This window comes from Scomber scombrus, chromosome 11 (assembly GCF_963691925.1).
Source record: "Scomber scombrus chromosome 11, fScoSco1.1, whole genome shotgun sequence".
In the NCBI taxonomy this organism is placed as follows: Eukaryota; Metazoa; Chordata; class Actinopteri; order Scombriformes; family Scombridae; genus Scomber; species Scomber scombrus.
In genome coordinates, this window is record NC_084980.1 from 24,162,301 (window position 1) to 24,174,420 (window position 12,120).

General features: G+C 37.9%; 1 protein-coding gene across 2 annotated transcripts in view; it reads right to left on the reverse strand.

The window, feature by feature from the left end:
* LOC133990016 (ATP-dependent 6-phosphofructokinase, platelet type-like) overlaps positions 1-12,120 on the reverse strand; it is a 52,318-nt gene continuing 40,198 nt past the window's right edge. The window contains exons 15-23 of one of the 2 annotated variants that reach the window (XM_062428191.1): positions 11,530-11,617; positions 9,515-9,667; positions 6,180-6,332; positions 4,334-4,498; positions 3,404-3,465; positions 2,700-2,811; positions 1,759-1,858; positions 1,557-1,662; positions 1-363 (exon numbers count right to left, since the gene is read on the reverse strand). In XM_062428191.1, the coding sequence (XP_062284175.1) occupies positions 207-363; positions 1,557-1,662; positions 1,759-1,858; positions 2,700-2,811; positions 3,404-3,465; positions 4,334-4,498; positions 6,180-6,332; positions 9,515-9,667; positions 11,530-11,617 (1,096 nt within the window). In that variant the 3' untranslated portion in view covers positions 1-206. The remainder of the gene's footprint in view (positions 364-1,556; positions 1,663-1,758; positions 1,859-2,699; positions 2,812-3,403; positions 3,466-4,333; positions 4,499-6,179; positions 6,333-9,514; positions 9,668-11,529; positions 11,618-12,120) is intronic. The other variant, XM_062428190.1, reaches the window with a different exon arrangement.

A 12,120-nucleotide genomic window follows, 5' to 3' on the forward strand; every position in this document is an offset into this window, starting at 1 on the left:
TCTAAGATATAGAAGATTCCTTCTTAGAAGTGCCATGACTTTACCGTATATAATAACCTTTTTTTTTTTTTTTTAATCTACCTTTTTAATTTATGTGCAGTCAATCAGTGCTCAGTCAATCATTTTGTGAATTAGCCGTCACTGTTTTTTTTAATGATTTTGCTGGAGTGAAGCAGTTTCTCTGGCAGTAGAGTGCAGCGGTGCTTTCAGATGGCCGATGAGGTGTTGCTCTCTTTGGTTCGAAACCGGGTCACGTGTTCCAGCTGTCCGGAGTCGGACACGTCGTAGCTCGTCTTGTACTTGGCCAGGATTTTCATCAGAGGACGGAGCTTCAGCCACCACTGCTCCTGAGGGATCCTGTGGCTGAAAACGCACAACATGGAGATTAAATTAACTTCCTCTTTGCTCAGAAGTGATCATTTTAAATCTAAGAAGGAAATTAAAAAAAGAAATTAAAAAACCTGAAAATGATGCTGATGATGAGTTACAGTATTTTGTAAGTGGTTATCGACCTTTTTCATGGCAGATATGCAGTTATTATTAATGTTAGTAGTTATAAAATTATCTGGAGTGTTCAAGATTCAAATAGCATGAAATTAAATGTGTGTCAAAAATGAAATAAAATTTAAAAAAGTTATACATTGAACAACAAAAAAGAACTCAAAGGCAGAAAGTGAAAATTCAGATTGGAAAATGAAGAATATTGAGAATAGAAAGACAATAATATAATCAAATGTAAAACCCTTGAATGATTTTATAATAAGTTCAACCTTTGAGGTCATTTTTTTGCTTTCAATTTATTTTTATTCACTCTTAATTAAATTGTGTTTATTCGATTTTTGAGAGGTTTTGTTCAATTAATGACACAAATTTAATCCCATACAATAGTAGCTTTAATGTGATCATTAATTTATAATTTACTATAATTAAAACTACATTATTAGAATAATGTCAGTTTCATTGTATCAACAATAACAGATCAAAACTTGACGGGACATTGTTGCAGATCAGTATTTTCATTGTTCCATCAAAACTAAAGTGATTAATTTGGTCTAATTCCTGCTGTGTTTTATTAATTGCAATATTTAGTAGCAAGTGAGATTCATTAGAAAACATATATTTAACTTCACATTGTTCAACTTTGTAGTCAGGATTGTTTACGGCTACAACTAACATTTTTAAACTGCCAATTATTTATTGATTAATTGGTCATTCATTTTGTCAGAATATTAGGGTTTTATTATCAGTACTCCAGATTAAAGATATTCAATTTACAATCATGTATGACAAAGAAAAGTTTCAAATTCAGGAAACTGCAACCACTGCAGAGTTAATATTTTTGCATTAAAAAATGACAAAAACAAGTATTCAATTATGAAAGTAGTTGCTGATTAATTTTCTGTCTATAAACAAATCAATGATCAACTAATGGCAGATGTAATTGTTTTCACTTGCTGCCAAACAATTAAGAATTTGTACATAAACCCAATTTGGCATTTAGTAACTGTGAAAATTGATGCATTTCTAAACAGACAAATGGAATTTGTTTTTCTTACACAAAGTCAGTCTCGTCCCGCAGCTGTGAGACGGGCTGGAAGACCATCGCTCTACGTCTCATCCCCAACAGACAGGCAGTTTCCTCTGAGTTAGCAAAGACTCTCCCTGCATATGAGACAAGCAGCACAGTTTAGATCCAATCACAGTCATGGACACACACTCATAATACGATGTAGTAAACAGGAGATGTTGTTGTTTCACCTCCTTTGTAAGACTCCTTGAGCGTCCGTGTGACCCACTGAATGGCTTTAGCAGCAACTTTGGTGCCAAAGTTTCTATCAAATGGAGACGGAGCTCCTCCCTTTAAAAGATAAAAGAAAATACATTTTAATGAAATGTGGTGCATGCTGGGATACAATACAGCTCCCTGTTTCCGTGGGCAGGGTAAATATCATGGGTAGGTTTATCTCACTTCAATTAACTGAGTTTTTTGGCCACTTTGGGGCAACAAACAGCTTGTGAACACAGAACTGCACATCATAACATTTTAAGTTTATATCTTGAACTTATTTCCACATCCAGCAGTTACGGAGCAGCATTATCATTCATTTGGAGTCATGTTTCTGTCCATCTGCTGAATGTAAAGTCCAATATTCACTCTTTTTTAACTCTGTTTTTACTCTGTACCAACTCCTCAGGGAAATATCTGGCTCTTTAAGCTGCTAAATGCTCCACTATGTTCACCAGCTAGTCTACAGCTAACTGTGTGTGAACAGGTAGTGTACAGAGGCTTTTTACAGCTTATGAGAGCGCTGAGAGTGAACCAAAACAGTAAAGTTGCAGTCAGACAGCTAAACAATGAGCTGAAACTCATTATAAAGCTCCATACAGCCCAGAGGAGCTGAAGAATTACTGATAATTATCTGTATATTCATCAATAAAAGCAACAACCTGGCATTTCATACATCATTAAAACTATCAATAGAGCCAATTTAAGGATAACATAATTTCTTACAGCCAAATGAAAGGCATCCAAATGCAAAGAAAGTGTGTATTTGTGTGTGTGTGTGTGTGTGTGTGTGTGTGTGTGTGTGTGTGTGTGTGTGTGTGTGTGTGTGTGTGTGTGTGTGTGTGTGTGTGTGTGTGTGTGTGTGTGTGTGTGTGTGTGTGTGTGTGTGAGTGTGAGTGTGAGTGAGGCCGACCTGCTGCATATGACCGAGGATATTCTTCCTACAGTCAAACACTCCTCGTCCCTCCTCAGTGTACAGCTGGTAGATGAAGTCAGTGGTGTAGTTCTCATTGCAGTTCTCATTCCTATAAAAAAAAAACCCACACAGGTTAAAGGGTCAGTTCACCAGAATTAAGTAGAAAAAAGTTACCCTACTTTCTATCAATTCTTCTATCCACCATAACCTGAAACAGAGCAGCTTTGCAATGCACCACTGTGTATATTTTAATAATGAAAACATGCAGGTGTGAACCTCATCACAAGACACAATGTCACCTACACACTGTCCAAAAAACACTACATTTGTCCTATTTCCACCAGACCTCCGTCCTGCTGGGAGTAATTTAAACAGCACGATGGTGCAGTGGACTAAAATAGCCTCCATAGATGACATGAAATAACATGCGTGAGGTGGATTTGATGTTGAATACTAACAAGAACAACTGATTTCGTATCCTTAATTGAGAACAAATTCATTTATAGTATGCACAGCGTTGCAAAATGTTAATTATTTACATTACTAATAGAGAATATGGAAGTATTTTCCTCCTTTTTCCTCCCTCGCTGTCACAAACACACTTTAATATCCTACAGGCTCAACAGGGAATTAGAAATATAACAAGAAAAGAAAAAAAAAGAAGCTGAAATTGAAATAGTATGCAAGTGTCGATCCCTCACCTGAGCACTAAACCTCTCTGGATGCTCGTCTTCATCTTCTGCGTCAGATGCTCCACGTTGGCCTGGAGGAAAAAAAAAGACACAGATCGTAGCCTCACGTTAAACTGGAGCGACGTCGACGTTCACGTCCTGTAACCTGCAACCAGCAACCTAAACAAGCAGCCGATCCAGCTGCAGTTCACTCGCTTTGCTCTCCTCGTTAACCAGGATGGAGAGATGCAAGGTGAGATTTACACCACCTGGGGGAGCCATTTTAACCAAGTGGGGATTTAAAATCAATCAAGAGAGGTCAGTTTGGGTGTTAAGGAGCTCTTTCTTTTAAATTCCCATCACTGCTGCAATTTTTTTTAATATAATAAAAGAGGAAAAGTATCATCAAACCTTTCTGGTGTGCTGGTTTTAAAACAATACTCGACATAAACTCATCAAGCTATTTTCTTACAAACAACTTAATTAAATTAGGTTTTATGAATGAATCAATAACAAGACGAGCCACGCTACTTTGTGACACAACAACATAAACACTGTGACGACCCCGACTTCTCTAATCAGCCCGACCTGATCTGGAATGAGTGAAGCAGCTCCGAGGTTATTAATAAGTTGCTTCATGCGCACCGACATAATCTGGGTCACCTGTACAGTCCTCTGACATCCAGGCAGAGGCAGTGATGGACTCATGGAAGCTCGTGTGATATGATAATGTGAGATCTGTGGTGATTTGTAAGAGCTAAGGGTGAAATTTATACTGGAGTGTGGTTAGAATAAAGCTATGAAATATACAACTAGGGGAGTGATCAACAGGAAAAACTTAAAACAAGGAGATTCATGGTGATGAGAGAGCGCTTCAACAGCTGAAATCTGAGGCGAGATGCTCAAATAAAGGCTATAAACGCATATTTTCTTTACTGTAAGCAGATGTTTATGTCTAACCTGCAGGTCCCGGATGTCAAACGGCTCCTCGTAGATGTAGACTGTGTCCGCGCCCGCAGCCAGACCGCCCACGGTGGCCAGGTAGCCGCAGTAGCCCCCCATGGTCTCAATGATGAAGACCCGCCGCTTGGTGCCACTGGCTGACTGCTTGATGCGGTCACAAGTCTGAATCACACACAAGTGCACTGTTATTAAATCAGAAAAGGCAGGTTTGCTTCCTACACGGTTCCATAATTGCAGAAAAAATCTATTTAGTGTCATTAAAGTAGAGCTGAAACACTGAAAACACTTTTCAGTTTACAGAAAATTATATTACTGAACATTTACTGGATGCAGTTTTATAAATTTGCAGCTTTTTTCAATATCACGTCATTAAAAAATCATATTTTGGGTGGTTAATTAATACAAAAAGTCTATAATAGAGTAAATTAAAATGCTCATAATCAACTGTACTTTAATGCATAATGAAATACTGAGTAAACATGCAGCCATATTTACCTTTTACAGACCACGCTACAAGAAAATATCACACAGTACCTGCAGATCATTGTGATGCACAGGTCGACTCTTTCACAGCTGTGTCAGTTGTTTTAAAGAATAATGTAAAAATACATCAACACAATGTACAGCAATATCTAAGCTGTTGGTACAGTCTTTTCATGGGTGCTAAGAATACTTAAGGAGCTTCAATAAAACATAATACTTTGCAGTTTTAACCAGCATAAAGCTACAAAAACAGCTTTCATGCACGAAGCTCCACTATTGTTAGAGACACCAGGAGTAGGTTATAGGTTATATTTGCTTGTTGGCTTTGAGCAGCACCCACTGATTCTTTTCTTTCTCATTATTTTGATCTAACTTCCTGCTAATAAATAACTTGAACCCATAACATCTGGTTTTATGTTACTTCCCTTTCCTCTAGCGAGCTGGGTTAGGTAGCTACAAAAAAGATCCTGATCTCAGTTAATCTTTTCTTGCCTTTGAAAAGTTATGAAACCTTTTTTCTTTAATTCAACAGGTTACTGTTACTGTAAGCTTGATGTTAGATCTACAGTAAACAATCCTGTTAAAAGCTGTGAAGAGCTTTATCAGAAATAATTGTTTTCTGGAGATGTAGATCACAGATTTCCACATTAGAAAGAGTCAGAATGGATGACGACGCAGAGTATATGAATATAACATCAGAGTTGACCTGTGCATCCTTTGTTCCAATCAGATGAGTGAAGTCTACAGTGTCTGGTCTCATTTATATTCCCAGAAACCCCACATATATATCATATTTGTAAGGTTTTGTATTGTTTTTTGGTGGCAGACTTCACTCACCTGGCACTACACATACAGCAGGTAACAGACAGTTTGATATTCATTCCTGACAACATGTCACATTGATGCACGCTTCAAAACACAAACAGCATCACAGCCTCTTTACCAGCAGCGAGATAAACGATATGACACAAAACTGCCTCAAAACAGTGCTGCACATGATCAGTAAAAACACAACCGCATTCGATCACATGCAAGTGCATCATTGTCGCTGGTTATCTGTACTTTTTTAGCATTTCAGCAAACAGGAAAGTGTGTACTCACAGACTGGTGGTGGCTTTACTCTTGTTTGCTCATTTCAAAAGTTTCAGTAGATGAACTCAGATCATAATGTAACATGATTCAGTGTTTTTCTGGGTATCTTGATAAGTTAACTCAAGGGTTCTCCATGTTTTTGGGCCTTTTTTTTAATCAATAATAAGTCTCATTAGTGTCCTGAACACTAGCAGTTCTTCATCACTACAAGACAGGTACTTTCTCTAAATGTGTTTCTCCACTGTTCTCTCTCCAGTGAGGCCCTTACCTCCACGATGGCGTTGAGGGACGTGTCAGCGCCGATACTGAGGTCTGTGCCCGGCACATTGTTACTAATGGTAGCAGGCAGCATGCACATCGGGATGCAAAACTCCTCATAGTCGGCCCGGGCCTCGTACAGCTCCAGCAGAGACTCAAAGGCCTGATGGTGGTGGCCGTAATAAAGGGTTAGACCACCAGGGGGCACACTGCATATCTGAGATCACTTCATATGTGTGTGTGTGTGTGTGTGTGTGTGTGTGTGTGTGTGTGTGTGTGTGTGTGTGTGTGTGTGTGTGTGTGTGTGTGTGTGTGTGTGTGTGTGTGTCCTGTTGTGTGAGACTACACTGTTTTACAGGCTGCTTTATGGTGCAGAGGTGGCTCCCATTGGCTTGTATCCATAGTAACCATGACAACTGACATTTCAGGTTGAAACTAAAGCTGTATCCTTTATTCCATACAACAAATCAACTGTTTGCATTTGTGCTATGTATTCATTTATTAATTAATATTCAAAGCAAAGAGTTTTTAAAATTAGTCAACAGGAAATCAAAGCACTTTTTGCATTTTGTACAAACAGGAAATGCTAAATGTGCTGCAACAGACATAAATATAGCTATTTTTCAAAAGACTTATTACTTATTTTCTTGGTTTCTGATTTTGGAGCACATTTAAATATTTATCTATACAACTAATGAGAACTTTATTTTCATTGTATTTGGACATTTGATTGATCAGATTTTGTCGGGTTAATACGAGATACAAGATAATGTTTCACTATGTAGAATCGGTGACTGCTACATGCTGCTTCAGAAGCTTTTCCAGCCCTGAAAAGATCACTAAATACTTAGATAGATAAGATATATCTATGTTTAACTAACACATTCAATCTGCTGACGATTGGTTTATTTCAAAAGTAAAACCTGTTACTGCCTCCACATGTCATCACTACAGGTGACAATTATCAATCACTTTTCTGATTTATATCGTTTATCGACTGTCAAATAATCACTTTACAGTTTGAAACACATTGATTTTACACCAGTGTTCATCTCTACAGTTTAAGTTATTTAATCCTTACATATTGTTCAGAGTCAAATTTGACCCATTTTTATATATATTATATTTCTTTTAGCTGGACCTTTTCTAATGTACTTTTCACAGCATACAAAAATACAAATGATACACATTTTTATATATGGAAATTCAAAAATCAAACATGTTGTTATATTCTTCATATTCTATTAAAAGTTCTCCTGGACGATACAATAGTGATTGTGAATGTCTTGAAACAGTGTCTATACACTCTGTTCACTCTCTAATTACTCTAAACTCTAATTAAGGATTAATCAAACATGTATTAATGACTGATGGGGGAATTTATGAATGTGAATCAGAGTAGAGACTAACTGTGAGTCAGAATATGAACAGTATGTGAGGGTTAAGTAAGTTCACTCTGTAAGCTTTTAAATGGAAAGTACACTGTACTGTATGTAACAGCTGAGCAAACAGAAGGGACTGATGATTCAGTGTAGTCAGCTCAGTTTGAGGGTTAGCCATCAGGACACAAGCAAAGGGAGCCATTTTAATCAAAGATGCAGCTCTGCAACATGTATGGCCTGCAGTGTGTGTGTGTGTGTGTGTGTGTGTGTGTTGTTGGCTCTCTCCGAGTGGCAGTAGCTTCTGCTTCCCATTGGCTGACAGGAGATGGGAGACGGGATGGGGAGGGCGTTGGGCTGAGTAGGTCAGAGGGGCAGGAAGGAGGGGGAGGGGGGGGTCGCCCTGGCTGACATGTATGAGTGTTGACGCGACAAGATAAAGATGGAAGTGGGACTCCAGAAGCACTGCGCGATGTTTCCTTTTATGTCCAAGAAGCAAAGGGCCTTTTTTTTGTTGTGTTTTTTTAAGTGAGGCATGCAGACAGAGGGTCCGTCCTGGTTTTAAAAAACAAGACTAAAAATATAGACTGAATTTCAGTGACGCTGGACTTGTACGTTGCCTACATGTAATAAGCATGCAGAGGCACCGACTCTGTGCCATTTGGATGAGAACAGTGGCAGCGGCGGCCTTCTGGCCCCTGTCATCTGCTTTTCTGTTTACCAAACAAACACAAAAGATGGCCGCACGAACACGCAAGAGCCACGCGCCAAAAAACATGCAACAACACGTCACTGCATGCCCCGACACTTACCTGGGACTTCTGCTGAGCAGCTCGCCTCCGACAACAACCAGCAACAAGGGTTTTTTTTTAATTGTTAGTGCATTGATATTAGTCTGATCTTGCTTTTTATTGTAGGTTTATTCTTAATTTCTTATCTTTTTAGGGCCAGTTTGAAAGTTTCTTGGTTGAGGATGAGTTCCAAGTCTGAATTATTGTGTTTGACTCTTTATTTTCTTATTCTAAGTGTACTATCCACCACTATTTACTGCCATTATGATACAGTTTTGTTTATGTGACAGCGGAGGGTTACGTCAATACTTTCAGTCTATGAGAAGCCTAGGTTAAGGGGGGTTGGGAGCTGAGTGTGAGGCTGTCGGTGTTTACACTGATAATATAACAGCCTACTGACACTTTACAGCAGCATCTCTAACATTTCTCTCATGCCTCCCTTTGGAAGCCTACAGAATAATAATAATAATAATAATAATAATAATAATAATAATAATAATAATAATAATAATAATAATAATAATAATAATAATAATAATAATGATGATGATAGTAATGCTCCAGCCTTATTTTAAATTATATAAACCATTAAACTACTAAAAAAATTAAAGCCATTGTTATTAGGCTGAAACACTCCACTGTCAGGATAATCTTTGTTATATTTATTTTTATTTTCTTCCCTGAATAAATGGTTCTTGATGGTCTACTTGCGTCAGAGCACTGTTTTTGTTCCTACATTATTAAGAAATGGATCTTGATAGCCTTGCTGGCATCAGAGCAATAACACAGATTTAACTGTATAATGGCCCTAATAAAAAAAAATGCACCCTTGAACACCCTTCATATGTAAATAAGGGGCTCATATTTCAAATAAAGCAAAAAAAAATGCTACTTCCTATTTATAAATCATCATTTTCTTAACTATTTTATCAAGATTTTCACATTTATTTGGCAAAAACGTGTCTGTACACTATATTTCAACTGCAAAAATGTAGTTAAATATATCACAGAATGATTTTTGCTACTATCATGTGGCCCTGTGCTTAAATTTCTTCAACCTTCTGCTTGTTAATGTGAGGAAGCGAGCGGTCAGGATCAGCGAAGCCCCACACTCAGACAGGTGTGTGTGTGCGTTTGTGAGCACGTGCACACACTCTCACCCGGCCCTCACTTACATCAGTAATGGCATTCAGAGCGGTGTCTGAGCCAATGCTGAGGTCTGAACCAGGTATGTTGTTGGAGACGGTGGCGGGGACCATAACCATGGGAACACACAACTCGTTATATTTGTCCCGCGCAGAAGAAAGTTCCACCAATCCCAAGTAGGCCTGCAGCAGTGAGAGCCAGTGTCTTATTGGTGGATGTAGAGGAGGTTCAGACAGAAAGGGGGGTGATGTGTGGGAGGTGGAGGAGGAGGAGGAAGAGGAGGAGGAGGTCTAGTGCCAAGGTCTGCACAGGTAATGTGGACACAGAGGACACAGGCAAGTTTTTTAGAGCAGCTCGGTCGGGGGGGGCAGGAGGAAGAGTGGAGCTCTGTCCAAAGTCCATACCACATACTATTAGTGCACATTATGTTCTGTATTGTATTAAACTTGCTTTCAAAGTAACCTCTTAAATGCAATTAGTACAATCTCAAGAGAAAAGACTGAATAGATGCTCCTAAAAAGACAATTTATTAAGTACAATTACAACAGTTAGAGTGGATAAGTGCTTATAATTTTTGTGTCTTTGACAACATTAATAATGGAAATATATTTGTTTAGCTTTACCCATTTTTGTACAAACTTGCAAAAAAAATGCAATATATGCACAGACATTTATCTGCTAAGATTTGGAAAGTTATGATAACTAAACATAAAGAAAAAGCAAGTTTATTGTCAAGAAATTTAACACCAATGTTCTCATTTTCTGGAGTTTCCTGAGCTGTTTCACCCACAATCTGGTTTTTGGGTTTGTTTGTTTTTCTGCAGATCAGCTCTTCCATTTCCTTTCATAGAGTGATAATAATTCATTTATTATGAACGCAATCAAAAGTTGAGCTAATTTAATAAGTACACTGAAATCTTTAAGTATTAGTTCTAGTTTTTCCAGTATGAACACACCACAGACTCTAAATCCTCTTAGCTATCTTCTTGATCTGTGTGGATGTACTGTGGTATGAAACCAGGACAGAGCTCGGCTATGTTGTTCAACACATAAAGGAACGGTAGGATGGGCATAGAGGAACAGGAGGGGCTCATAGGGGAAGAGGAGGGGCTCATAGAGGAACAGGAGGGGCTCATAGGGGAAGAGGAGGGGCTTCAGCCTAACTCAGCCTGGATCACAGGGTACTGCAGGGAGAGCGATGGCGGGGAGGATAAACAAAGGTTTTGGGAAATGTCTGCTGGTAGGAGAAGCTGGGGGGGGGGGGGCAGGCTGGTCACAGCGGACAGTGTGAAACACAGGAAGTAGACGGTGTCGCTCCTCACACAGAAACACGAGGATGGGGACGTGTTCATTTCTTGGTCAAGCTGCTAAAGTCAAAAAACGCTGTAGCTTTTGAAAATTAACATCACTTTTCATTTCTAATGTGTTTAAATTATGTCTAGTTTAATCTATTTATTATTTCACGGCTCTATGTTGTTGTTATTTATAGAATTTTACATTTTATTTAGTCTATCGAATAACGCAAACACTTTAGGGAGAGTTTTCAAATATGAGAAACTTGCTCTTGTTCACCCTGCAACTAAATATTAAATTAACCTTTTGAGGTCATTTTTCTGATTTTATGACTTTTTTTTAACATACAAATCGTCAATCAAGATTTTGGCTGTGCAGCTTGACCATAAAATGATAACCAAGGAGAGAGCCTATAACATTTAAATGTGTCTTCATTGTATTTTAGACAGCACATGTTTTGTAAATTGAAATGTCATACAGGACAAAATCAGTGAAAATGAAATGGAGTCAATGTTAAACAACACAATACATGAGGAAACAGCTACCATAAAGCTAAACAATGAGAATAATTCAGATTTATCTTTTCTGATTACTCTTTTATATAATTATCAGTAGCTTATTGAAATGATACAAAAGTCAGAATAATAAGAATTGTTAGCTGTCAGTGATAAAACATGTTCAGAGAGATAAAATATTGTGAAATTATTATAAAGTATTGCCAAATACACAAGAATAAGGCAAAGTTGCGTACCTCAAATCCACCGATGACGAGCAGAGCGTTAATGTTATGGATCCTCATCTGCTCAGCAATTTTATCCAGATGTTTGCCTGGAAGAGTTCTAGCACACAAATGAGGGAATAAGTGAATAGTTAAATAACATTATAGTTAAATCCACACGTATATTACATTTAATATTATATAAAGTTAACAAAATTATTCTGATTTTCCCCTAAATTACTCAAGCTGACCATGAACAACCACACAATGTTGAATTTCTAAATTATACTGCAGGTTACAATCACAGCGACAATGAGTGAAATGCAAAGTTAATGCAAGTTTTCTTTTTTCCGATGACTTAGATTGGCTGAGGATAAAGTGGAAGTCATAAAGAATTCAAAGCAATGTAGACTAGATTATAATTCCAGAGGTTGGCGGGTAATAAAATATCTGTGAACAACTTATTTAATGCTTAACAACATACAACACTTATTGGTTAAGCAAAGAAAAGCAGCATGAGTATTTCCAAAATCCCACATTTTTCTCTAAAGATGAACTTTTAAGCTTGAATGACAGAAATCTCAAGTTTAAAACCAAACAAGTACTAATTGCAGAGACAAATGA